Here is a 26,896-nt window from a genome sequence, read left to right on the forward strand (position 1 = left end):
TTTCGTTCAATGAAATTCTTCTACGGTTTTCCATATTTAATTCACGTGAATTATAGCCTGTTTTACAATATCGAATGAAAGATTTCGTTCACATTCTAAGCGGAAGAAATCTGATTTTGGATTCCTTAACTTCATGTTAATGTGAACGAATCAGTTTTCTTTTGCTTAGAATGCGAACGAAATCTTTCATTCGATATTGTGAAAACAAACAATTAAAACCACTATAGAAAAATAGACAGACATATTATTAAAGAAAGTAACCATTGAAAAATACTTCATGACTACTTTTGTTTTTTATACTTTCTGTTCGTTATATTGAGCGTACAATTTTCGAAATATTCGCTATATAAGGTTGTCAATGTTAAAAATTTGGTGGTTTGTTTGATTTTTTTTCTTTTTTTTTCTCATCATTCGTTATATCGAGCATACAATTTTTGAAACGTTCGTTATATAAGGTGGTCAATGATACGAATTTGACCGTGCGTTAAATCGGATTTTCGTTAAAGTGAGATTCGTTATACCGTGATTTGACTGGATTTGATTTTAGACCTATGGTTTCTTGAGGAAACTTTCTTATAATTTTCCGTAGATTGCGTTTTGCTATACGTTTTTTTAGTTTTTGATCGTCCATACAATTCGACCCAGCCTAATGTACATACTGGTAAAAACAGTACCTTATCTTTTAGCAATCGAAATATTTTTATCTGAGATAAAATCTATTTCATTTGAAGAGGATTTAAATTGAGTTTTGTTAGACAACTTACAAAAAAAAGGTGAAGAATTGATTTTCTAGAGCCCTACTCAAGAAAACCAAAAATACCGTTTTCCTTTATTAACTATATTGTAGCAGTAGTTGAGCTTAACAACTGTTCTGAACATCACTTTGTGATATTTGGGCATGTAGAATGTCAAAATGCATGAAAAAGGCACACAAAAATTACAATTTCCCCTATTTATTTATGAAAAATGGGATTTGGAAAATCGCGAAAATCGCGGGATTTAAAATTAAAAATCCCGGGCTTCGGGATTTAAGAAATCTCGAAAAACCCGGGATTTTCGGGAACGGGATTCCCCGTTTGGCATCTCTAATTTTACTTAAGTAAACAATTGTTTATTAAAAAGTATTCTTCGTTTCTTTTCACAACAGTTTTTGTTATATTTTTTTCGAATGAAATATTAAAATAAAATATAAAAAGTCAAATAATTTGCATTATTTTTTTATTATTATATTAAAATATTATTTAACACTAAAGTAGTTAAGATAGAAGGATGAAATTTTGGCATGTGGTATTCGATATTTGGATCATTAACTCACTATTTTTTTGAAAAAAAATATTGGAAATCTAAAAGGATATTCAAGGATAAAAATTTGAATGGACATTTTTAACATCTTTTGATAAAATCAAAATAATACGAAATATTTTACATCCCTTCTTGATCATTTGACATTAAAGTTGGCATAGTAGGATGATCAGAAGTATTTTAAAACATGTTTTCAAAAATTTACTCCCCTGAAAATTTGAAGTCCTTTTAAAAGGAAACAGGATCACGAAATGAAAAACAGAAAACGCAATTTTTCTCCATTTAATTTATAGTTTTAGGCGTATATCATCCGGTTCGTGTCTAATATTGAGTGTCGTACGGTGTAATATACAGTGGTGGTCAAAACATATGCAACCAGCAACAGAATTTTACAAAAGTGGTTTAAACTAGTTTAAGATGTAAACAAAAATATTCATTTGCTTATAATATTATTTAATTAATGCTTTAAAAATAAGAATATGAAATTTAATTCAGAATTGTTTGCATTGAAAAGAAAAAAAAATTAAAAAACTACGTATGGGTTGATATTTCATTGGTCAAAACATATGCAACTAATTGCTTTTAAAACATTTCTGTCTATAAAACTTAATATTTCGTGGCAAATCCTATATTTTCAATGACGGCCTTACATCGGCAAGGCAGTGAAGCTATCAAATTGGTAATAAAATTTGCAGGAATAGCGTTCCAAGCATCTACCAATCCTTGAAACATAATATCTGAATTAGTGCAATTTTCGGGGTCGATTCTTTGATTAACGATTTCCCAAATGTTCTCAATGGGATTTAAATCTAGTAATTGTGGTGGCCATTCCATTACCGAAACTCTTTCTTGTGCTAACCACGATTTAACAACATGTGAAGAGTGCTTGGGGTTGTTATCGTGCTGAATAACTCATCGAAGAGGCATATTATCCTCAGAATTTGGAAGCATTACTCTTTCCAAGATGTCTCTATAGATAAATCCATCCATTATTTCATTAATTTAGAGCGATGGGACAACTCCAGCAGCAGAAAAACAACCCCCATACCATTACGTTGCATCCTGCATGCTTCACCGACGTTTTCCCTACGCGCAAAAACCGCTTATATCAAAACGTAATCAAAAGAAACGTTTGAAGTTTGCTATGGAGTATTTAAATTGGCCAGAAAACAAATGGACGACTGTCCTATTTAGCGACGAATCCGAATTTAATATCATCGGAAGTGATTTCATGTGTTACGTAAGACGACCACTTAACACGCGGCTTCAAGCACGATACTGTAAAAAGACACTGAAACATGGAGGATGCAACGCAATGGTATATGGGCAGTTTTTCTGCTGCTGGAGTTGTCCCATCGCTCTAAATTAATGAAATAATGGATGGATTTATCTATAGAGACATCTTGGAAAGAGTAATGTTTCCAAATGCTGTGGATAATATGCCTCTTCGATGAGTTATTCAGCACGATAACGACCCCAAGCACTCTTCACATGTTGTTATATCGTGGTTAGCACAAGAAAAAGTTTCGGTAATGGAATGGCCACCACAATTACTAGATTTAAATCCCATTGAGAACATTTGGGAAATCGTTAATCAAAGAATCGACCCCGAAAATTGCAAATTCAGATATTATGTTTCAAGGATTGGTAGATGCTTGGAACGCTATTCCTGCAAATTTTATTACCAATTTGATAGCTTCACTGCCTTGCCGATGTAAGGCCGTCATTGAAAATATAGAATTTGCGACGAAATATTAAGTTTTATAGACAGAAATGTTTTAAAAGCAATTAGTTGCATATGTTTTGACCAATGAAATATCAACCCATACGTAGTATTTTAATATTTTTTCTTTTCAATGCAAAAAATTCTGAATTAAATTTCATATTCTTATTTTTAAAGCATTAATTAAAAAATATTATAAGCAAATGAATATTTTTGTTTACATCTTAAACTAGTTTAAACCACTTTTGTAAAATTCTGTTGCTGGTTGCATATGTTTTGACCACCACTGTATATTATATTTTATAAAAAACACTTTTAATATTTTATTATATACACGAATATTTCATTTGATAGCACAATACAAATTTTATGAAAAAAACCATTGGAAATATTTTTATATCCTTCACCTTCGTGAGAAGGGTATATATAAGTTTGTCATTCCGTTTGTAATTTCTATATTTTTCATTTCCGACCCTATAAAGTATATATATTCTGGATCCTTATAGATAGCGGAGTCGATTAAGCCATGTCCGTCTGTCTGACCGTCTGTCTGTCTGTTGAAATCAATTTTCTGAAGACCCCAGATATCTTCGGGATCCAAATCTTCAATAATTCTGTCAGACATGCTTTCGAGAATTTTGCTATTTAAAATCAGCAAAATCGGTCCACAAATGGCTGAGATATGAGGAAAAAACCAAGACAACCTCGATTTTTTACCTATATCTGGATTACTAAGGCATTAATATAGACAATATGGATATCTAATGATAGATATTTCAAAGACATTTGCAACGTATATAAGACCATAGTAAGTTGGACCTACAATGGGTCAAAATCGGAAAAAAAAATTTTAACCCCAATTTTTTTTTTTCAAAAAAAAAACTAATTTTCGAGAAAATTTCGTATAGCACTATTTGAATATAAACCCTCGATATACAAATATTGGAAAAGTAATTTTTGATATATTTTTTTGATTCACTTCTAAAGTTTGTAAACAATACCAGTGTTGCAAATTTAATTAGATATCAGACTAGCATTTTCAGTAATTTTTTTAGCGACCGTTAGAAAAAAATTAAAATTTTACTATCATAATCAAATGTAGAAATTCCATGATATTCTTTAAATTCACTATGTTGCAAACAAACTATAACTTTGAGCCGCTATAACTTCAAAACTACTAGACAGTTTTCATTAAAATTTTGAATATAATCTATTTGAAGTATTTTCTGTTTAAATATTAAAAAAAATTAAATTCCTACATAAGTTTTAACCATTTTTGGCCAAGCTCAAAATACTGTGTGACGTGTGACACAGTAGGCTGCACGCAACTTGAAAACAATTTTAGTACAAATTGTGCAAAAAAGATAAATCAGCTTTTAACACTATTTGTGTTTGCGTATTTGATAATTTGTAATAATTTGTACAAATTATCACTGGAAGTTACGGGATTCCGTTCGTTTACTTTTAAAAACTTGTAACGAGAGAGCAAGAGAGTGTTAAAAGTGACAGTTCGTAGACAGAGAGCATGATATTTTTTACTGGACATTTTTTGTCCAGTAAAAAATATCAACATAAAAAATATGTTTAAAACATATTGTTGCAAATGTAAACAAAACAAAAAAGTTGAAAATTAACACAATTTACAAGTCTTGCAAAGAAAAGAAGTAAAATAACATAAAACAAACGTTTTAAATTGATTTATTATAAAATACAATTTATTTTTACAAATTGTTGTTCGCGTACTTTTTTGGATATTTTTTTAGATTGAGAGTAAATGTATTTTTACGCTCTAAATTAAAGTTACTGGATAATTTTTACTGAAAATTACGCGAACACACTTACTTTCTTGCTCTCTTGTTACAAGTTTTTAAAAGTAAACGAACGGAATCCCGTAACTTCCAGTGATAATTTGTACAAATTATCAAGTACGCGAACACAACTAATATCAATCAAATTAGATAATTATCTTTTTTGTTTGTTTGTTTGGTTTTTAAGTTACTTAGCTGCGCAGCAGCTATGATTTATTTGGCCCGTAAAAATACATAACGCCAACTCCAATTATAGCCAGGATATACTAGCTCATTTATTAATTATTTGTTCCTTAAAAAGTTAGGTTATAAAATCAAACTCGATTGCATGTGGTTAATGCACACTTTGACGAACCGTAACGCGGTACAGTTATACGACGACGCCCCACATTAACCAATGCGAGTGAAACGTAATTCCTTGAAGGCAGCGAAAAAAGGACGGCCTTATTACCCTTAAGCGATTATGGCAATTACGCGCGAGTTCTTCCTCCACCCTGAGCTGAATTACGAATGATAATTATCTTTTAAAATTAACTTTTTCAAGAAACTAGAAAAGTACTTCTGTTCTGCAAAACAGAGATGTACATGAGTTGATTCGCTTTTTTTCTAAATGAATGAAATCACAGCTTTTTCCCATTTTCTCAATCAGTTTTTAAATGCCGTTAGCAATAACAACTCAAAAATTATTACTGTGTTTTGATTCATATGCAAAGTATTCAAATCATAGATGGGGGTAGTGCACTAATTTTGCAGTTTGCACTAATACTTAGTGATAGTGCAAAATTAGTGCAATCATTTTGTTCATATTTAGCGATGAGTTGAAAATTAGCAGCCTCACTCAACATTAGTGATAGTGAGTTAAAAAATTTTGCATTCAAAATTAGTTTATTGCAACTTTTTTGTATGCACTAATTTGAGTGCAACTTCAAATTGTGCACTAAATTTTTAAGTTCAATATGGTTTAAGTTTTTTTCTGTGCACTAATTTAAAACTTAAAACTAATATTTCATTTAAAATAACAAAAAATATTTAAAATTTTTATTTTTCGAATTTGGATTTAACAATTTCATGACTACTCATTTTTGAAAATTTAAATATAGTATGTTTAATGCAGCCTTTTTTTGATTGCAGGTTAAAATTTTGCACTAATTAATTGTAGTGCAGATTTTTGCACTAAATCTTCGTTTAGTGATAGTTAAAAAATTATCACTATCACTATTTTTTTTAGTGCTAGTTAAGAAATAAGCATTATCACTAAAGCTGATAAAAAATAGTGCAAAATAAATTTTTTGCAATTTTAGTGAGTGATAGTGCAATGCTGATTTCAATCAACATATAGTGCACTACCCCCAACTATGATTCAAATGATTAATAAAAGCTCGATGATTAGTTGAATGCATAGTACAAAATCAGTGCATTGATTTGTTTTAAATAAGCATTGTTGAAGAAATAAATTTCATCTTATTTTGATACAATGAACTCCGAAATAATAAAAAATATTAAAAATCGTTATTCGTATTATAAAAAATATAAATATGCATGAAAAATCCTCCTTAAATGAATTCAAACATACTCATAAAGGAAAGTGTATATTTACTCAAAAAACTCTGCGTATATTCAAAAAAACACTCATATTGATTCGCTGCTTTTGTGAATGGTAAGTGTTTACAGAATATGCAAGCAAATACATGCATTTTGTAAAAAAACACTTGCTGTAGTGAATCATGCAATGATAGTTTTCGTTTAGTTTATGAATAGTGATAATAGTATTCATTTTAGCAAAATAATAAATACTTATGTATGTCATTTGAATGGTATTCATGCACATCTCTGCTGCAAAATATTCTATTATATCCTCAAAGTCTATGCCCGGTGAAATTAATACATACCTGTGTTCCATTTAAATGTTTCACAACATTAAATAATATTAATTTATTTTTATGACCCGCGTAAATTTTCAAAATCCACTTTAATTCTATTGTTTTATTTGATTAGTTCAAATATGTGTGTAAATAATCTTAAAAAATCGGGAGTCAATTAGATTTTTAAAATTTTAAAAAGCGTAATGCTTATGAATCTTTAGGACTAAAGAATATTACAAATGAATTTATAAAAAAATCGTATATAAAATCACATCTTATTTTAAATTTGTATAGCTAAATTCAAAAACTTATCTCAGTACACCAAATATATAATATACAAATCTGCTTTTAGGTACATAGTGTGTACAATGTCTTTATTTACTTTTTGAATATTTAATTTATGTACATAAATAACAACTTATAATGAAATATTATAAATAAAACTTAATTAATTTACATTCATATGTACATAATTATAACAAATTACAACATGGACAATTAAAAACAACTGAATAAATAAGAAAATAAATTTCAACAACTCACTAGTAAAAAAAACAGAAATATTCCAATAGGAAAATTAAAACATTAAAAAACCGTTTAAAATGAATATAGTAATTACTACTATATTATGCAACTCTGCATATGAGACAACACAATCCATATGGCATCTCTGATATGACGTAAGTCTATTTGTCATACTTCTTTTTGCTATTGTCATCTTTGTTGTTTTTATCTTTAGTTTCTCTTTCGAAATGTCGACGAACGTTTGCAGTAGATTATTTATAACGAAAAATTTAGTTAATTTAACAAAAAATTTAAGACCAGTGCAAAGAAATTATAGTAACTTCCGTTTTAATGCAGAAAATCGGCAAAATTATGTGAAATATTTATTAATAGTTGGTGGCGGTGTAACCGCGTTTGTGTGTGCTAATTTAGTTAAAACGAATACTGTTCAGGCATTTAATATTAAACGCATAAAGGTAATTAGAGTGCATCGCATTATAAAAGTAACCTGCAGTGTAAAAAAAATGAGTGGGCAAGTGATAGACCTAATAATTGCTATAGAAAATAATGCTTGTGTTAAAGAATTTTGTGAAAAGTCAATATATATTTTACCATATTGTCTATAAGTGAGATTTATATCTATTTTTAGCAATGTTTTGACACTGCTTACGTTATTTGTGTTTTTTCATTACGTTATATTTATATTAAAGAGAATGCGAATTTTACTCTTTGATTTCTTTTGTTATCAACAGCTGTTTTTTGTTTATTGTTTTATTTCGAAGTTGCCAAAACATGAAATATTAATTAAAATGCAGGTACACATTTATATATTTTTTAAATTTAAATATTTTCATATATTTATGGTAAACTTTTCATATAATCCGATACTTTAACAAATAAATTTAAAATTTTACTTAATGTTCATTTATTATTTATTTATACTTATACATATATGTAGATGACGCTTGAATTTTTTCAAGTTCAACTACTAAAGATGTATCACAAAGTTATTATCATATTTAAAATATGACGATAGGTATCATTAAATTTGAAATATGTGAATAAAACAGGTATCAATACATGAATTATGTGGTCGATATTCTCTTTCCACAATATTCGTAATATAATAAAAGTATTGATTGGAATTATACAAATTTTAACAAAAATACCTAGTGGTAATTAATTATTCAAAAAGAGATATTTCTTACAAAAATTCAATTAATCAGTTTATAATAAATTAAAATTTGTTTTAATTATTTTAATAATTCAATCAATAACTGTTTTACTGGAAAACGTAATTGGTAGGCGTTGACTTTTCGATTCTAATGTTGTAAATAAGGCAAAATACACAATAATTTAAAATTCACCTATTCAGATAATGCAATGCAAATTACACGATTATCAAAAAATTACAAATATTTTTTTCAATTACTTGTTTGAAACGTAAATCTTATTTAAATGTGGTAAATCTTATTTACATTTTTTTTATTAAAATATTAATAGAATTGTTTGCCATAACCAATTATTAGAGTATTCCATTTGATTGCACTTATTATTAAATATTTTTGTAAACTTTCATACAACTTTATTTATTGAATAAACCATTTTTGTCATTGGTTGAACTTTAATAAAAAAAGTTATTTGAAATATGATTTTCGTAATTGAATTTACATTTTAGTTTTTTCTGTGTACAAATACTGAAATAAAAATTAAACAAATCAACACAGAAAAAAGAAATTCATAATTGGAATGAATTTTGTAATAAATATTATTAATCGAACTTGATTTTTTTTCCCAAACTTTTTTCATTCAGTTTAATAACATGTTCATAAATATTATAAAATTGTTCATGACGGAAAGTTTTGCTTTTTTTTCATAAATTTAATAATATTTTATAATAAATGGCATTATAATTGGATTATCTAATGAATTAATGTAAAAATATTTGTTTAGTAGTATTGGCCAATACTTTAAGATGAATCAACAATATCTGAAACTTAAAAAATATCATTGAACATAATAAAATATCCATAAACATTAAGCATATCATCCCCTTAAAAAAAATTAATCAATTTCGCCCATATTTGCTCATTTTGTGGCTGAAAATCATAAAAATAAATAAAATATTTTCCAAGGAAAATTTCAAACATTTTTCAAAAACAAAAAAATATAAATGAAAATGAAATTATATTTTTCAAGCCTTCTAGATTTATTCTGAAAACATAAAATATGAAAAAAATCTTAATATTTAAGAAATTAATTATAAATGTTATGAATTGAAATCAATGAAATCAAATCATACTATTTATGTTGAAACTTTTTTCTGTGAAGTAAAGTGTTTCTTTGCAAGTAAATATTTCGATTTGTGTACTTTCAAAATAAAAGATATTTCTATAAAAAATGATCAGCCCAATTATAAATAAAAATTCCTCGGGAGTTATTTCCCATTTTTCCTATCCGAATTCAATGTTAAAAATAAGAATTTATGAATTTATATCCATAATTGGGCTGTATATAAAATATGGAATATCATAATAATAAGAGCAAGATTGGAAATGTTATGTATATTGGATGCAGCTTCACTTTTCAAATGTTAACCCATATTGTATTCGTTTGAAAGAAAATATCCAATTTTTCCAAAAAAAAAAAATATTTTAAACAAATTATTTTTTTCGCATCATTAATTCACAATGATTGAATTGAGAGAAACAAATGGAACCAGATAGTACTTTTATACATAAAATAGTTTAAAAATCCTAAAAAAATTTCCATTGTTGGTAAAAAATATATTTTTATTTAGTAATAAATCACTTTTTTTGTTTGCGTATTTAATATAAATTTAACATAAATACAATATTTGTACTGATATTACAAAAAATACAGTTGAAACTGTTGTTTTTCACACATCTTATATGATAAAATCAATTAGCAAACAATACGTTTTATATATAGAATGCTGAGTATTGCATTTTCCAAATGTAGGGCCGACAAACTTTGTAGCTATTTATTTAACTATGTACGATTTAAATAAACTTCAAATACACAAATTTTAATGCTAATTATAAAAAACAACTAATTTAAACTATTTATTAATGAATTTGAGGTTTCAACTTAATAATGACGAGTCTAATCTTATCGATATTACAAATATACAAATTATAAATTACTAGCATTTATTCTGATACATCATCACCGCTATTATTAAAATAACGCTATATTAAAATTATTTGACAAATTTTTAAAAATTTACGTATGTATGTATGTATCGTTTGAAATTTTCTATTATTCCAAATAAATCCGAAATATTATGCAAAATAAATTCACATCTTCTTAAAATATTACTTCTATAAGATATATTTTAGAACTATCTGCACTGTCTTGGTATTTTCCTTCATCCAGTGTTATGGACTCTTCCAATTGAATTATCACAATTCCTTAAACTTGACCTCGATGTAGAACGAACAGATTAAAAATTGTGATTATACAGCTGTTACAAAAATTTTGGTTAAACGGCAGTTATTGTAGCAGGAATGAAATTAGACATTTATGCATACACCTGATGACATTGCAATAGGTTTAAAAATATTAAAATAGATCATTCATTAACCTGAAGATAATGCAATATTATGTTCGAAAATTTAGAGATTATATTAAAGCTGTTTACGTAATATCTAAAGGCCCAACTATAATATGCATAAGCTAGCTTAAGGTAATGTCAAACATTTATGCATACACCTGATGACATTGCAATAGGTTTAAAAATATTAAAATAGATCATTCATTAACCTGAAGATAATGCAATATTATGTTCGAAAATTTAAAGATTATATTAAAGCTGTTTACGTAATATCTAAAGGCCCAACTATAATATGCATAAGCTAGCTTAAGGTAATGTCAAAACCGAACGAAAAGTCTGTCAAATGCTTAAGGAAATTCAAAGAAACTTTTAGGTGGCTATAATGTACTTACGTGCATTCAAAACTATTTAGCCCCATTTGAACATTTATGTGCAACTTGCAATTAAAAAAATACGTATTTCTTATTATTTTATCAAAATATATAAATTTTCTTCATCCTTTTCATTTATTTCTTTATTTTCTTTGTATAAAATAAATAAACAGCTGATTCCGTACGGAATGTCCGACCAGCTACATTATAGTTTGTCACATACGTTTTATATGTATTCGCACATTTGCTTAAGCTGACTTAAGCTAGTGTATGCATATTATAGTTGGGCCTTTAGGGCCATTATTACAACTTGCCGTTATAGTTAAAGGTAACTTTAAGCAATAGAAAAAGGTACCTTAAAGGTAACTTTAACCATAGTAGAAAAATATGTTTTTTTAAAATTCTACGTCTGACATGCTTAAGGATTTTGACGTTTTCGTTAAAATAGTAATACCATATTAATTAAAAAATTTCCCATATATTCTTTGAAGTTTGTGAAAAAATATTGAAGTTTTGGACAATATTTATAAATTAAATGATATAGAATTTGACGATTTGGAAAATTTTGCCGGTTAGATTATTTCAAAAATGGGTCTTACCGAATTTGGATTCAGAACATCGGAAGGAAAAGATGAAAATTATACATATACAAATTTATTGTCAGAGGGTTGGTTATACAAACCAAACACCAAAGCCTTTTGGAACGTTTAAATTCAATTTTTTTAAAATTTAATGAAAATTCTTTGTCAGGTAGCCCAGATTATATGTTAATTTTTTTAAATTCAACTAATGTAAATTTGGCAACGCTTTTTATAATGCTCACAAAATAAGGAAACTTCAAAAAACCTTATTTGAAAAAAAAATTGATTGAAACTACCTTCTATATTTTTATCATGACTTTAACTATAACGGCAAGTTGTAGTAATGGCCCTTAAACTAGTGTATGCATATTATAGTTGGGCCTTAAATCATAAGGATTATTAAAAAAATACTTTTAATTTTACTTGAGTCCAATTTCTTATATTTATTTATTTATTTTATTTAATTATTATTTTCAACAACCTAGCTTATTGGCCATAATCGGTTATAAATTTCTACTTAATAAAAATTTTTTACAAAAATTTAATTAATGAATTTAATTAATAAAAATATAAATTATAAATATAAATAAAGCTTAACACAAATTGTACGAATTAAACAAAACTCCACTCAACTTCTAAAAATAATCAACTATTTATAGTGTTTTGATAGATGACATCAGCACATGTAACATGATAAAAAAAATCGTTCACCAGTGTTACAAAAACAATAATCCGATAAGCATATAACAGATACAATCACCCAAGGTGCATAAGCGGCAGTGCAGCCATATGTATGTATGAGAATAACGAGAACAAAATAGTATACATAGGTGTTAATGGAAGGGTCAAAAAGTGTACATTAGACAATCACCCTTATCGTGGTTGGCGTAAACTTCTTACGCACACGACTGTTTCGTACTAGATTAAAGATAAAATGAAAACTGTTTCTTTAATCCAGTACGAAACTGTCGTAGGCGTATGACGTTTACGCCAACCACGATAAGGGTGAATGTCATTCACAGAGATGCGAAAAAAAAATAGATAGAACAGTCCTGCAAGGGAAATTCAAGTCATCAAGGTAGCAAATATCCAAACAACTAGCCAATACTCAAACACTAATATTACAAGCAAGCTTAACAATAACTATGGCAAGTACAACAAGTCTAAAAGAAAAAAAAAACATTTACAAAGAAGCAACCTCCTATTCCAAAACAATGCCCACACACTGTCCGCAAATTCTCTTCCACGCGAATATATAAAATGGTGCATCCACAGATGTCTTTATACAATACGACACTCCATCAGGTCCAAGTCTCCTAAAATGTCACAACAACTCACAGCACAACCCTACAAATATTAACGATCATAATGTTGCCAATATAGTATCTTAAAATCTATAGAATTAGAACAGAAATTGATTGACACGAAAAACCAACAGTGCAGAAAAACATTAAGTTTCCAAAAAGCTATCAGAAATATTTACATTAAAAAAACCCACAAAAAAAAAACAATAAACAACCCAAATGTTAGAGAATCAATGATCTTTAATCAAATATCGAAACCAATCATATATCTTAACTACAGTAAATATCAAGAATAATAAGACTGAAATTACTGAAGGCTACCCTATCAGATAAGCAAATATGTTAGACAAGATCAGAAGCAAAGAAAAGAGTACATGTACAATAAACAAAGAACAAGTGCAATATTAAGATCTGTATGTTAAAAATAAGCTTGGGATAGAAAAAAAAAATAATGACAATATCAACAATGCTAGCTCTAATGACTAAAGCAATTACCTCCCCATAATCATCCTGAGGTATAAAAAAGCATTAAAGAAATTAACATATAACAAATAATGGAACCTCCCTTAGTACAATAGATACATTATAAATGTTCAATGCCTTCATAAAAACAAAGAAAAAGCTTGTTGCATCGACAGCTCCACTCCCAACCCAATAACAGAGTCAATGCCAATAACGTGCAATTAACATTACATCCAATTAAAACAAATCCAACGGCAACCACTATTACATTACAATGGAAATTGTTACAGAATCATTCCAGGGAGAAAGAAAACTGTTAAAACAGTATCAACGATATTAAACCCACATCATATGCCCTTACCAAAACTATTAAACATCTTAGAAAGTTCGAACAGCAAAACAACCATGACAATGATACCCAAAGAATGTCATTCAACAATCCGATGAAATCAGACTACCATCTTAAAAGCAACTTAATCAACAGACACAAAAATGAAATAAAATTTCCAACAAAAGACAATATGTTAAATTATCACAGACTTTGAGAAAGTCATCAATAAAGTATAATCTCCTAATTTAGTAATAATGCTACATATAACAATTGGTCTTGACAAATCAGCGCACAAATTAATATATACCATCCAAACAGTAGAAAACACCATACATTAGCAATGGCCATTCTCCCAGTCACTCCGTGTTTAAAAATTTGGTCAACAGGAAACCACACAAAGATTCTAATTTTTACATGTAAACAAACGAACATTCAAAAGGCATTCAAGAAATATGCAATCACCAATCATTTAAAAATTATGAATAGTTATCATTAAGAATTGAAGCAAAAATTCCTAACGTTATGCAACATATAATTTCAATAACTGCTAGTTAAATTCAAAATTAAGCCATCAAATAATATTCTATCCAACAATACAAACAAGAAAAAGGCAATAACTTTTAGTAATACTCAGTTATAATAACCTTTAATTTCTATCTGGTTATAAACAAAAGAGTTTTATGGCCAAAAATAATTGTCATGGAGGCAATCAGTGATATCAAGTTGAAATCAAAACGTCATGCTGTCACTAAAGATCTATGTTAATATACTACAATAAACTATAAAGCAAGGGATCAATTATAACCCACAATGCCAAGAAACAAATCACACAGGTACTAACAACACCAGAACTTTGAAATTGCCTATCTACAACATGAATAAAAAGAAATGTTTAATATGACAATCAGACATCCATACAACAACAAAAGGCAAACAGATGCTTCACAATATATCCAAAAATTTCAAGGTTATTAATAATGTAATGTACTATAATAAGAAATTAGTAGAACATTAAAATCCATAAAAGTTTCAAACATCCAGATAATTAGATAATTTCCTTAAATTTGGTGGATCTACAAGAAAAATAAACTAAAAATGACAAGACCGAACTGACAAATGCAGTCATCATCGTATGAAAGAATAACACATAGATATATAACACATAGGAATATCCTTAAAACCATGTACTGAGCTGATACCTATAAGGGCAAACTATTATGAGAAAGCTCTTGAAATAGTTTCTTCTTATAAGTATCAACAGACAAGTCAAACATTCTTAAAGATACTGGCAATCCATTATAAACTCGTGCCACTCTAACATAATACGAACGCTCCAATATGGAAGTTAGTCTTGGTATTTTTAGCTGTATATTTCTAGTGGACCTACAAAATTCAAACAAATTAACCAAATATTTGGGTGTTTGCAACTTATATGATTTATAAAATTGCAACAAATTTCTATACTTTATAAATTCCATAAAAGAAAAACCTAAAAACTTAACAACATAAGGCGAAACATGCTGCCACATTCTGAGGGAGTATATATATCTAATAACCCTATTAAAAGCTAATCTCAATTTCTTCATGACATAGCCAAAGGTACCAGAATATACCTCTAAGGCATATAAAAATATTGGCATTATAAGTCCATGAACAACCCATTTCTTAACATGAAAGGGCAATAACAAATCCAAGCTATATAATTTGCGTAATGTAAAATTAACCCTAGATACAATAGTGTTGACATGGCTTTTAAAACTCAAGCTTGTATCAAGTATTACTCCAAGACACTTAAGTTTATCAACAAACTCAATTAATCTACCACCAAACTCAATCGAAAAGTTAGAACAACTACTTTTACCAAAAAACATTGCCTTAGTCTTATCAGTATTGATAGAAAGACTATTATTAGCAACCCAACTAGAAAGTAAGCTAACAGTAAAATCAATCATATTCTGCAAAACATCAGGAAATTCAGCATCACCTCTAAACAACAGCTGAACATCATCCGCAAATGAAAATGGAAGACACATATTACTCGATACCTTACTGAAAAGATCATTCATAAACATAATAAAAAGTAGAGGCCCAAGAACAGATCCCTGTGGAACACCACTATAAACAGGAAGCACACTAGAAGTACAACCATTACAAAACACATACTGCATTCTATTAGACAGATAAGAATATATCAATCTACAAGCTGATCTGGAAAAACCAAAATATCTATGCAATTTACCAACTAAAAGAGAATGATTTACCCTATCAAAAGCTTTAGCAAAGTCCAAAGATAATAAGACACAAACCCCCTTGCATGAAAGATTATTCGTAATGCTATCCGTCAGACCAAGAAGCAAGGAAGTAGTACTTCTGTTGCATCTAAAACCAGATTGACAATCATGAAGCAGCTGATTGTCATCAATGTGCTTTACAAGTTGAATCTTCATAAGATGTTCAACCATTTTGGACAAGATTGGCAATATTGATATCGGTCTAAATTCATCACAACCAACCAGAACACTATTCTTTCTTATTGGAATAATCTTCCCAATTTTCCACAACAACGGAAAAGTAGAAGTAGTTAATATCGTATTAACTAAATGTAATATATAATTACCAATAATCGGCATTAACAAGCTAAGAAACTTGAGCGCAAAGCCATCATGACCAACAGCACTTGACTTAATCAAATGAAAGGCATCAAACATCTCAATTACATCCACAGAGCGAAAAGAAAATCCATCATATGGAATATTGGAAAAATCATCAACGCCATCATAACCAACAGACTGATTAGATGAGAAAACACTATTCAAATCATCAGGATTAACATTATTAAAATTCTCAGTACCATCAACTACACCATTCCTATTCAAAATGGACCAAATCTTTCTACTGTCCTTATCTTTAAATATCAAACTATGCGCCCTTCTCTTATATTTTCTAATAACTGTCTTAACCTTATTTCTACACCGACAAAATATTCTCCATTTAGCATCAGTCCTATCACTCAAATATGAAACATCAATAACACCAGTAGAAACAGTTTCTTTCAACCATGTTTCACTCACACCAAATACATCCAACAAACCACCATCCAATAAAAGTTTTAACTCTGATAGTTTCGAAGAGTTAGGATTCAAATTGAAACTCGTACAATTCAAATGACCTACATTGAGATTCCGATCCAAATTACACAATTGAGATCGCAGAAAACTACTATTACTAGCAACATTGCCGAGATTATCTCTAATTGACATATTATTAATATTAAATTTAATTTAAATTAAATATGATTAAAAAAAAAAGCAATTAAAAATTAAAATAATATTAAAATTTACCAAAATAAAAATAAAGTTATCAAAAAGGCTACTAATGTAAAAATAAGAGTCACCCAATTCACATAGATATATAAATCAAAATTTTAATGTATATGGTAGACAAAGAAACAAAGTACAACAAACATACATACATAAATATATATATATACATAGGTACAAACACATACATATACATATATACATATATATATATATTCTACTCAATAATAAATAGGTAATTAAATCTACTATGTAAATTGGGGGACAAAATAAAAAAAAATACTATATACAATAGAAGTTAATACAAATTAAATATTGATATAAAAAAATAAAAAAAATAAATGAGATCAAATACTAAATACATATATAAATTAAGTTGGCAAATAATTAGAGTTGGAAAAATTTATTGGAGAAAAAGAGCATTCATTTAAGTCACCAAGCATATCCGCACATTGGTCATAACAGAGCAATCTCACAGAACCATCCATCATTGTAATAAAGGCTTTAGGAACATCATAATTCCTGAACTTATATTTCTGAATTTTATTATCATTTCTTAGTTTACGACAAACAGAAATAAGATTTCTCGCCACATCCGTCAGGTGATCATTTAAAAAAATGTCAGATTCAGCTAAAGTTGAAATTACATTATTTAACTTTATTCTACGGAATTTATTGTAATTTATCATTACTGCATCTCGAACTTGGACCGAATTAAATTTCACCAACACAGCTTTGCCACCTCCAAAATATGTGCAATGTTGAAGATCTGCATCAGAAATATTTACATTGCAAATTGAACAAATTTTAATAATAGGCGTATGAAGATCTCTTATTTTTTTTGGGAGGCCCCTAATAATTATATTAGCTCTGTTCAATCTTCTCTGCATAACACTGGATTGGATTTCTAGCTTCTTCAATTTGTCATTGGCAGCATTATCAACGACTTTAATTACGTCAAAGCACTGCTTCAAATCCGATTTTAATAATTCTACATCATTTGAATTCAATATAGGCTGACAATTAGCCAATGCTGCAAATTTGTCTTCAATTGATTTGAGACCAGATTCCAGATGTTCATTAAGAAGTTGCTTACTCGCTTGTAATTTCTCCTCTAACTCCATTTGCAAAGAGGATTTAAGTGCCGAAAATCCCAGTCGTAATTCTTCTTGGATATTGCAGAGTTTAGGCATGTTAGAACATTTATTGCAAATATATTTTAAAACTTTATTTTTTAATAAGAAATTATATTGCTCGACAGAAATGTGGGCACATTGTATATGATAATATTCTCCACAATAAGCACATCCAACACTTCTTTGGGTTTTAGTCACATTTTTGCTGCATTCAGGGCACTTAAAATTTTCATTGTGAGGAGCCATGTCAGAAGTAGTAATAAACAGCAAATCCCAACTCTGATGTTAATTAACAGCTGCCGGCAATGCAAGTGTCTCAAAACAAAACAATTTTTAATTCTTTGTACTCACAGAATCGGAAGAGCCAAGTTATAGATAAATAGTAACTCCAATAAAAATCTAAACAGATGACCACAGCATAAACAGATAAGCTTTGCTTATATATGATGTAATTAAATTGAAGATCACCCAGTCTATTTATGAACAGCAAGCAATAAACAACGCTATCAATCACAACTTGTTATTGTTATGTTGTATAAATTCCAATGTATTATTTTAAATTTCGCACAAATTAACTTTAATTTTCATTTATAGGTAAAAAAATGCTACTTTATTCAATTAAATTTTTAATTTTTAATTATTTTTTTTTTAGCACAAAAATTTTGCATTTACTCATGGCAGTGTTGCCGAGAATCCATCAAATATTTTCCAATTTCGAACTTAAAAATTAAAACAAATAAAAATCTTCATTAACTTTAAAGTATTTTCAAAACATTAGTTTATTTCCTTTAAATAAACCGGATACTTTTGATTGCAAATAAAAGCCGTTTAGTAGTTTAAAAATTGTAACAACTCTTTATTTATTTAAAATGACAAATGACCAAATGAAAACCAGATATAGCTCACAACGTAATAAGGGTTTGTCATCCAAATTAAGGAATCACTGCAAAGGACCACATAGGGTAATTAAGAAATTGGACGACATGGTTTATAGAATACGGAAATGTGGAAGACCGATATCGGGAATTAAAGTTGAACGTCTGAAACGACTAGCCGCCTATGGGAGAAGTGAATCTATGCCTATTCGTGACGAACAGGCTTAAGCGGGGGGCAGTGTTACGAAATTGTACTTAAATTCAAATATTACGATTTTAAGGGCTGATTTAAAAGTAGCATAATGCTTTCAAATAACATTGCTGTAATAGCAAACTGTAACATATCTGTGGGCATTATTAAATAAAAGCTTTCAGTTGACCATTGATCGTAAGTTGGCAACACTGTTTGAATTCGAATATTCTAGATCATACGCCATCTGTGGTGTACTTTCTACAATGTTCTTTAACTGAATATTCGAATTCAAACAGCGTTGCCAACTTACGATCAATGGTCAACTGAAAGCTTTTATTTAATAATGCCCACAGATATGTTACAGTTTGCTATTACAGCAATGTTATTTGAAAGCATTATGCTACTTTTAAATCAGCCCTTAAAATCGTTATATTTGAATTCACGTACAATTTCGTAACAATATAGTGGTATGAGAATATGTTCAAAAATTCAAATTTAAATTTGAAATATTCAAGGAACTCAAAATAGAAAAAATAATTATAATTAAAAAAAAATGCCCTAAAAAGAAGAAAATAAACTTTCATTTAAATCAAACTATTTATTTATTACTTTATACAATTTGTATGACATAAAATATTGCCTTCAAAAGCCGGCATCAGGAAAATATATCTTGTAATAAATAGAAAGATTTAAGTAAAAGTTTATTTTCTTCATTTTAGAACTTATAAAAAGCTTATTTATTATAGTAATTTTTATTTTATTGTTTTTATCGATAATATAAACAGCGTTCTTGTAAATATTATTTTACTTGATAAAACTAACAAATTTGTGCTTTTTTAAGTAAGTACTTGCCATGTGTGACCCTACCTATAGAAAATCCTCAACTTCCCCAGATTAGGGAAACAGGGTACCACGGATACAATTCAGTAAAATTTTCCTTTTTTTCGACTATTGAAAACTTTAAGAAATATATTAACCACTAAAATTATATATGAATATTTGTAAGTATTTTTAATAGTCGTTTATTGTAAAATATAGATATTTATTGTCGCCTAAAATATTAATTTCAATCCTTTATATTCTTACTAATACCTACAATACGATACAATAGACACAAGAAACTGGAGTGTGAATAAGTACATATACAATTTTACTTGTCAGTTCCGGAATACAGCTGTTTTTATATATATATTAATAACTCTTTTAAAGCTTTTAATCAAATTAAGTCCATTTAAAAAAATCACTATTGTTTTGTGTGTTTTAAAATAATGAAGAAACAATATTAGATTCCTAGAAATTCAGTTAAAACTTCAACAAAAGAAATAGCTTTTTTTCTACATGTGATAATAATACTTGTAGCAACTTGTCCAACCGACAAATGCACCATCCATTCACTAACTCACTCACGCATATGAGTAAATGAATAAACGAGTACTGCTGCATTGAAATGGACGATCCCAATTTCATAATCGTCATAATCATATGATCACCTGACAGAAAGAGAAAAAAGCAAAGCATCATGCGAACGTTTATAATTATGATGAGACAGACACCAGCACGAACAAAAAACGTCTACAAAATAAATACATAATGGGCTAATAAAATAAAAAATAAAAATATAAGTTGACAACAATGAGTTAAAACAGCCAACAAACATTTCATTGTAACTTATCTGAATGACAAAATCTCATTTAGCGGTGATTGTTGTACGTCTGTCTGATGGTCTTTCCATTTTGTTTTTCGTGTGTGGTGCACGGCATGAGTGCGTACTTATGTCTCTGACTGAATGTCACTTGGTTCAACTAATAACTCATGATACTTTAAAGATATTAAGTTTCAAATAAAATACAAATTTAATGTAACAAAAATAACTTAAATGAACGTCAGATTTTTGAATCAAATAAAACGAAGGCAAACAAGAACTTACATAGATTTATTTTTTTTTTATTTCAACATTATCTGCTTTCAAAATAATAATTTTCATTAATGATGGTTTCCTTAAGTAATAAGTTTAACATATCAAACACTTTAAAATAGACCTTCATTTCCAGTATAAATTCGGTTTGCCACCCCAATCTATATTAAAAAATTGTTTAATAATGAAAATTTGATGTAGGATATAGCGTAATATGTTCGAAATCATTTGCAAATGTTAATGACATGTATTGATCTTTCCAAAAAAATATCAACTGAAAGATGAATGTTGACAGGAGCATTATTGCCCCTTCAGTTAAGATGCGGAAAATTCAAAAAGTCATGGACTTATTGACCCGTCCTCTTATTAAATGTGAATACATTTAACATTTTCTGCAGTTACATTTGAAGTTGATACTATAAAAAGTAAATATTTATTAAATTATTGTTAAGAAATGTATTGTTGGAATGCAACCAATTCCAAATTAAATATAAACCAAGGTTGCCGCTTGCTACCCTTACCCCTAAAATACCCTTTCTGAATGACTATCGTTACCGATATAACTGCAATTACCGTTAGCTCTAAAATACCATTACCGTTATAATTGTAAATACAGTTGGCTCTAAGTACCGTTACTGCTATTCCATAAATAATTTTAAATTATGAAAATATAAATTTTTAATTTCAATAATAGAGTTTAAGGTATCGACATAAGTCTACGTACGACCACAATTTTTGCCACTTTATTAGAGAACCCCGGTAAATAAAAAAATAATAATGCAGTTTTGTTTGAAATCTATTTTTATTGCTATGTAAACTTGCAAAATTATTCATAACAAACAATAAAAAAACATTGACAAAAGTCTACATACGACCACAGCATGTCCTGGTTTTTTTAAATACTAACAGATAATCATGCAATTTATTAAGTAAGTCTACAGTTCAAACAATATTCAGTAACTTTGAAAACACTGGTAAAGTTAAAAACAAGCTGCGAAATGGTCGCCCAAAGAAACTACATCGTAGAACTGTAATCTTCATTTTAAAAGAAGTCAACAAATACTCAAAAGTAAATACCACAAAATTGGCCAAAGAACTAGCAACAAGATCAGAAGTTATTGTTCATCCACGAACAATTCAAAGAACCTTAAATAATAATGGTAATTAAAGCAAAACTCCTCGTAAATTAGCGAACGGATCTCAAACTTCGTTTGTAATTCGCCAAAAAGCACTTTGAAAAGGACATGGAATTCTGGAAGCGAGTTTTGTTCACTGATGAGTTGAAGTATAACATATTTGGAAGTGATGGGAGTAATAAAGTATGGCGCAAAACAAATACAGCAATGAATCCGAAAAACTTACTCGCTACAGTTAAGCATGGTGTTGGTAGTGTGATGGTTTGGGTTTAGTGTTTATTGAGGATTATATGGATCGTTATCAGTACAAATCCATTTTAGAACAAAATTTGAGAGCATCCGTTGATACTTTAAGTTAAAGTTGGATTTTTCAGTAAGATAACGATCCGAAACATTGGTCTCAAATTGTCAAAGGTTGGCTACTCTACCATGCCCCATGACAATTGTACACACCACCTCAAAGCCCGGACTTAAATGTTATTGAACACGTGTGGGAAATTCTACAACGAAGATCCGAAAACAACTTATTACTTGTGCACCAATGTTAAAGGAGAACCTTCCAGAAGAATGGCAAAATATAACGTCCGCAGAACTGGAAAATTTGGTTGTTTCGATGCTCAGACGCTTTAGATGCCCGTGGTGGCCCAACGAAATATTGAATTTAATGAATATTTGTATTCGCTGAAAAATGTTTATTTAGTGTAAAGATTAAAAAATTATGAATAAAAGTTAAATTAATTATAAATTTAGCGATTATTTTTGGTTATATTACTAAAACTGCATTTGAAATAAAACTGCATCATTACTTTTACTTATTATGGATTAGAAGTCCGCGAGTTACGAAAATAATGGTCGTATGTAGACTTTTATCGGTCACTGTATGAAAATAAAAAGTTTTTGAATTGTTTTAAACAAATTTTCAATACCGACCGTAAATCAAAAAAAATCATTTGTATTTTTTGAAAATCTAATACAAATTTTGTTTAGGCGATGAAATTGTATTATGATACCTGCGTTTTTGACAAATATTAATACTCAGTATTGCCGTCTATAAATAACTTCAAAGGTATTTTATACTACAATACTTTATATTATTATCAGGATTTCATTATTTATAATACAAAATCAAATTGCTTTTCATAAAGTATATTTGTTTGAAAAATTGTCAAACAATCGTTTCCGCTAAATTGCAGATACCGAAATAATACAAAATACCATTACCGAATTTTTTATACGAATTTACAATAAATTTATTTTCTAAATTAATTTTGTGTTTCAATAAAAAATTTGAAATGTTATTAAATGATATTAAATTATTAGCCTCAACCAATTTTTGATGACACCTAAAACATACATGCATTTTGGATTGAGATTTTAATTATTGGTACAAAAGTTAATAAGATATGCAACGCTAGCTGACTTTGAATCATATACTGTATTAATTTCGTAAAAAATATATATAAAAAATATATAAGAACCTTTAAGATCAGTATCAGACAAGTCCTCTATAGAGGATGGCTGTATGTTTAAACCAGCATAGTAATATTTTGCTATGACTCCATCAATTTGGTGGTTTAGCGCAAATCGAAACTCTCCTGTGAATCTGATATTGTTACCTTAATTTTTAGTTTGCAGCTACAGCTCTTAAACAAAGCCGGTGATGGTAGAACTGCCTTAATAAAACAATAGTGTATAATTTTTTTTGCCATTTCGAAATAATTGAGTTTAAAATTGTTGTGTTAGTAGACATCTAGAACAAAATTAATATTTTAATTGATATTTTTACCCACTTTGTGGAAGTAGAATTCACCAAATTTTGACCACATATAGAATCAGTTATGTATATTCTTATTATACAATAAAATGCCATTTCATTACGTTTCCACCATTCCACCACTTTTAAATAAATAATTACACTTAGGGCCATTATTACAACTTGCCGTTATAGTTAAAGGTAACTTTAAGCAATAGAAAAAGGTACCCTAAAAGGTAACTTTAACTATAACGGCAAGTTGTAATAATGGCCCTTAATATATTACAGTTTTTTCAGAATTAAATTGTTTGCCAAATAATTTAATCTATCAAATTGTAAAGAAGGAAAGGATTTCCAAATGTGATGACAGTGTCATCTATTGATTATATTAAAAGCCCAATAGTTTGTAGTAAGTATCGGTAGCGATATAAAGATAACAATACTTTCTACAACTTGAAATAAAGTAAGGTACACAAATGTGCACCCACGGTCTGACATGGTTAAGAACTGTCACAGGCTGCTTGACATATTTATTTTGTATTATCTGTGCAAAAACTTATAATGATTAGTAGATCTAAAAGCGATCAATTCTATACAAATGTATCACTTTTGTTTTTAACAAGGATACCTTCCTCAGTGCTAATCTCTCATTAAACCAAATTACATTCAATATTCAGATAGAAAAGAGATGAATATCTTAGTGAGATTTTTAAATATCATTTGCCACCTACTCTACTTATTTCTGCGGTTAATAAGCATGATATCACATTTTTATATGCGATCCCAGATGAAAGATAACAACATCATTTGCAACAGATATTCAGACGGATAATTCTATTAATAAAAAGGGAAAAAAACGAAAAGTTTTAATAAAACTGACATCATCCTTTTCACAGCTACTGGCAAAATGTTAAAAATTAAAAAGCGATCCAACAAACAACAGTCATGCAGCATTTGCCACCTACAATTCAATCGCAAAGTCATACATCATGGAATTGTGTCATGAAATATTTTAAAATTTATTGTATTTATGTCAGTCATTTCAATTGTACGAACATTATTAAAACATGCCATAAAAATAACAAAAAGACATTGTAACAATTGTGCCCTAAACACAAGGAGTCTGGAATTAAAGTATTTTGCATTAAACTCCACCTTCTCGTGGTTTATAGCTAACATTATTATACAAAGTACTACAGCTACAGATATTATCTGTTTTAGTTTTTTTTCTTCATTTCTTATCCCCATTTTTTAAATGCTCGTAAATATTGCTTCTACTATTAAATATTCTTAATATTGTATAGATATACGAATATACATATGTATACAAATATTTAAATGAACTTGTGATTTATAATGTTGATAGTGCCATTTTCTAAAATCTTGCATTGATACGAATAATATCTTTTGTATGATTAACATTTAATCGTTGCGAGCCACAGGTGGGTGTCTTATTTTTATTTTATTATTAAATTTATAATTTGCAGTAGTCAATTTTAGTGCCAATCGAATGGCGGTTGTACATGCACTCATTTACTCACTGGTTTCAATATTGACGCTTTTGTCTATTGTGTCTTGTTATGGGTATTTGGCGCCATTAAAATTAACATTTGTATCAAATTTCTTTATTTGTTTGTAATTCGTAACTGATAATTTATAGACCAATTTGTTTATTTTGATGTATGATTTGTTAACTTTATAACATAATTTATTATTAACATTTTCTTCATTTTATTGTTCTTTATAATTTTGATGAATAAATACCCTGTGATTAAATATTATATCCGTGAGAATAATTAAAAAGAAACATGATATTTTTTTCAATAGTAAACATGATTTAGTTTTACATAATAGTTACTAGGGGGAAGACATTTTCTAATATGTTTAATTTTCTAGTTTGCTTTAGGGATTTTAACAATTGACTTTCCGTTCACTGTAAATTATAACTAATCCCGTCATAAAACACTTTTATCAGAGCTTCTTCCATTCAACCAACCCCCCCCCTCACCCGATTTTCCAACATAACTTCGCAACATAACTTTTTATATATTTTTTAAATTATTTATTGAATCTGCCTTATTTCTCTAAACATAACAATAAATATTCAAATATTATAAATAAAGTTAAAGCTAATTGCTGTTTAACAAGAGCTTTGATCGACAAATGGGCCTCATATTAAAGGGGGGTCACACGATATGCATTCTATATGTATTGGGACATGTATTCGATAGAATTCCATGTGTATGTCAAAATTTACGTCATGCATACGATTCATAATTTCCACGTTCACTCGTACATATATACTATATATTATATAGTATGTAATTGCGTGAGACATAACCTCTACGTTTATATTGTAGAATTGCGGTTTTTAACTATAAAATACATTTTTAGATCGCAATATATTGTGAATATGTATGTACTTGAATAACCTATTTATACAAAGTAGTCAGTAAGTTTACATCACTGTCACATGTAATGAAATATGTATATGAAATTGAATAAAATGGCAGTTCTTTTCTAAGTTTATTAACAACAGGTTATGGGCCGCATGATACGCGAAAATAGAAAGAACGTTTTAAGTAATTTCATGGAAAAAAATTAAGAAATTTTTTTGTTGTTTGTGATTTTCCTTAAGTTCAATTACCAACGATGGCTTTAAATAATTTGTCTATACCATTTGATAAATTACGTGGGCGAGAAAACTTTGATGTTTGGAAACGCCATGCCAAGTCATATTTGG

The 26,896-nt window shown here is 28.5% G+C and overlaps 2 protein-coding genes across 7 annotated transcripts in view; both read left to right on the forward strand.

Moving 5' to 3' along the window:
• Window positions 1-26,896, forward strand: part of LOC135962753 (saccharopine dehydrogenase-like oxidoreductase) — a 485,871-nt gene that overhangs the window by 401,471 nt on the left and 57,504 nt on the right. The window lies entirely within an intron of this gene.
• Window positions 7,420-26,896, forward strand: part of MICU3 (Mitochondrial calcium uptake 3) — a 42,243-nt gene continuing 22,766 nt past the window's right edge. For all 6 annotated transcript variants that reach the window (XM_065514595.1, XM_065514599.1, XM_065514594.1 and 3 more), the window contains exon 1: window positions 7,420-7,675. In XM_065514595.1, coding sequence (XP_065370667.1) covers window positions 7,448-7,675 — 228 coding nt within the window. In that variant the 5' untranslated portion in view covers window positions 7,420-7,447. The remainder of the gene's footprint in view (window positions 7,676-26,896) is intronic.

This window comes from Calliphora vicina, chromosome 1, assembly GCF_958450345.1.
Source record: "Calliphora vicina chromosome 1, idCalVici1.1, whole genome shotgun sequence".
Taxonomy (NCBI): Eukaryota; Metazoa; Arthropoda; class Insecta; order Diptera; family Calliphoridae; genus Calliphora; species Calliphora vicina.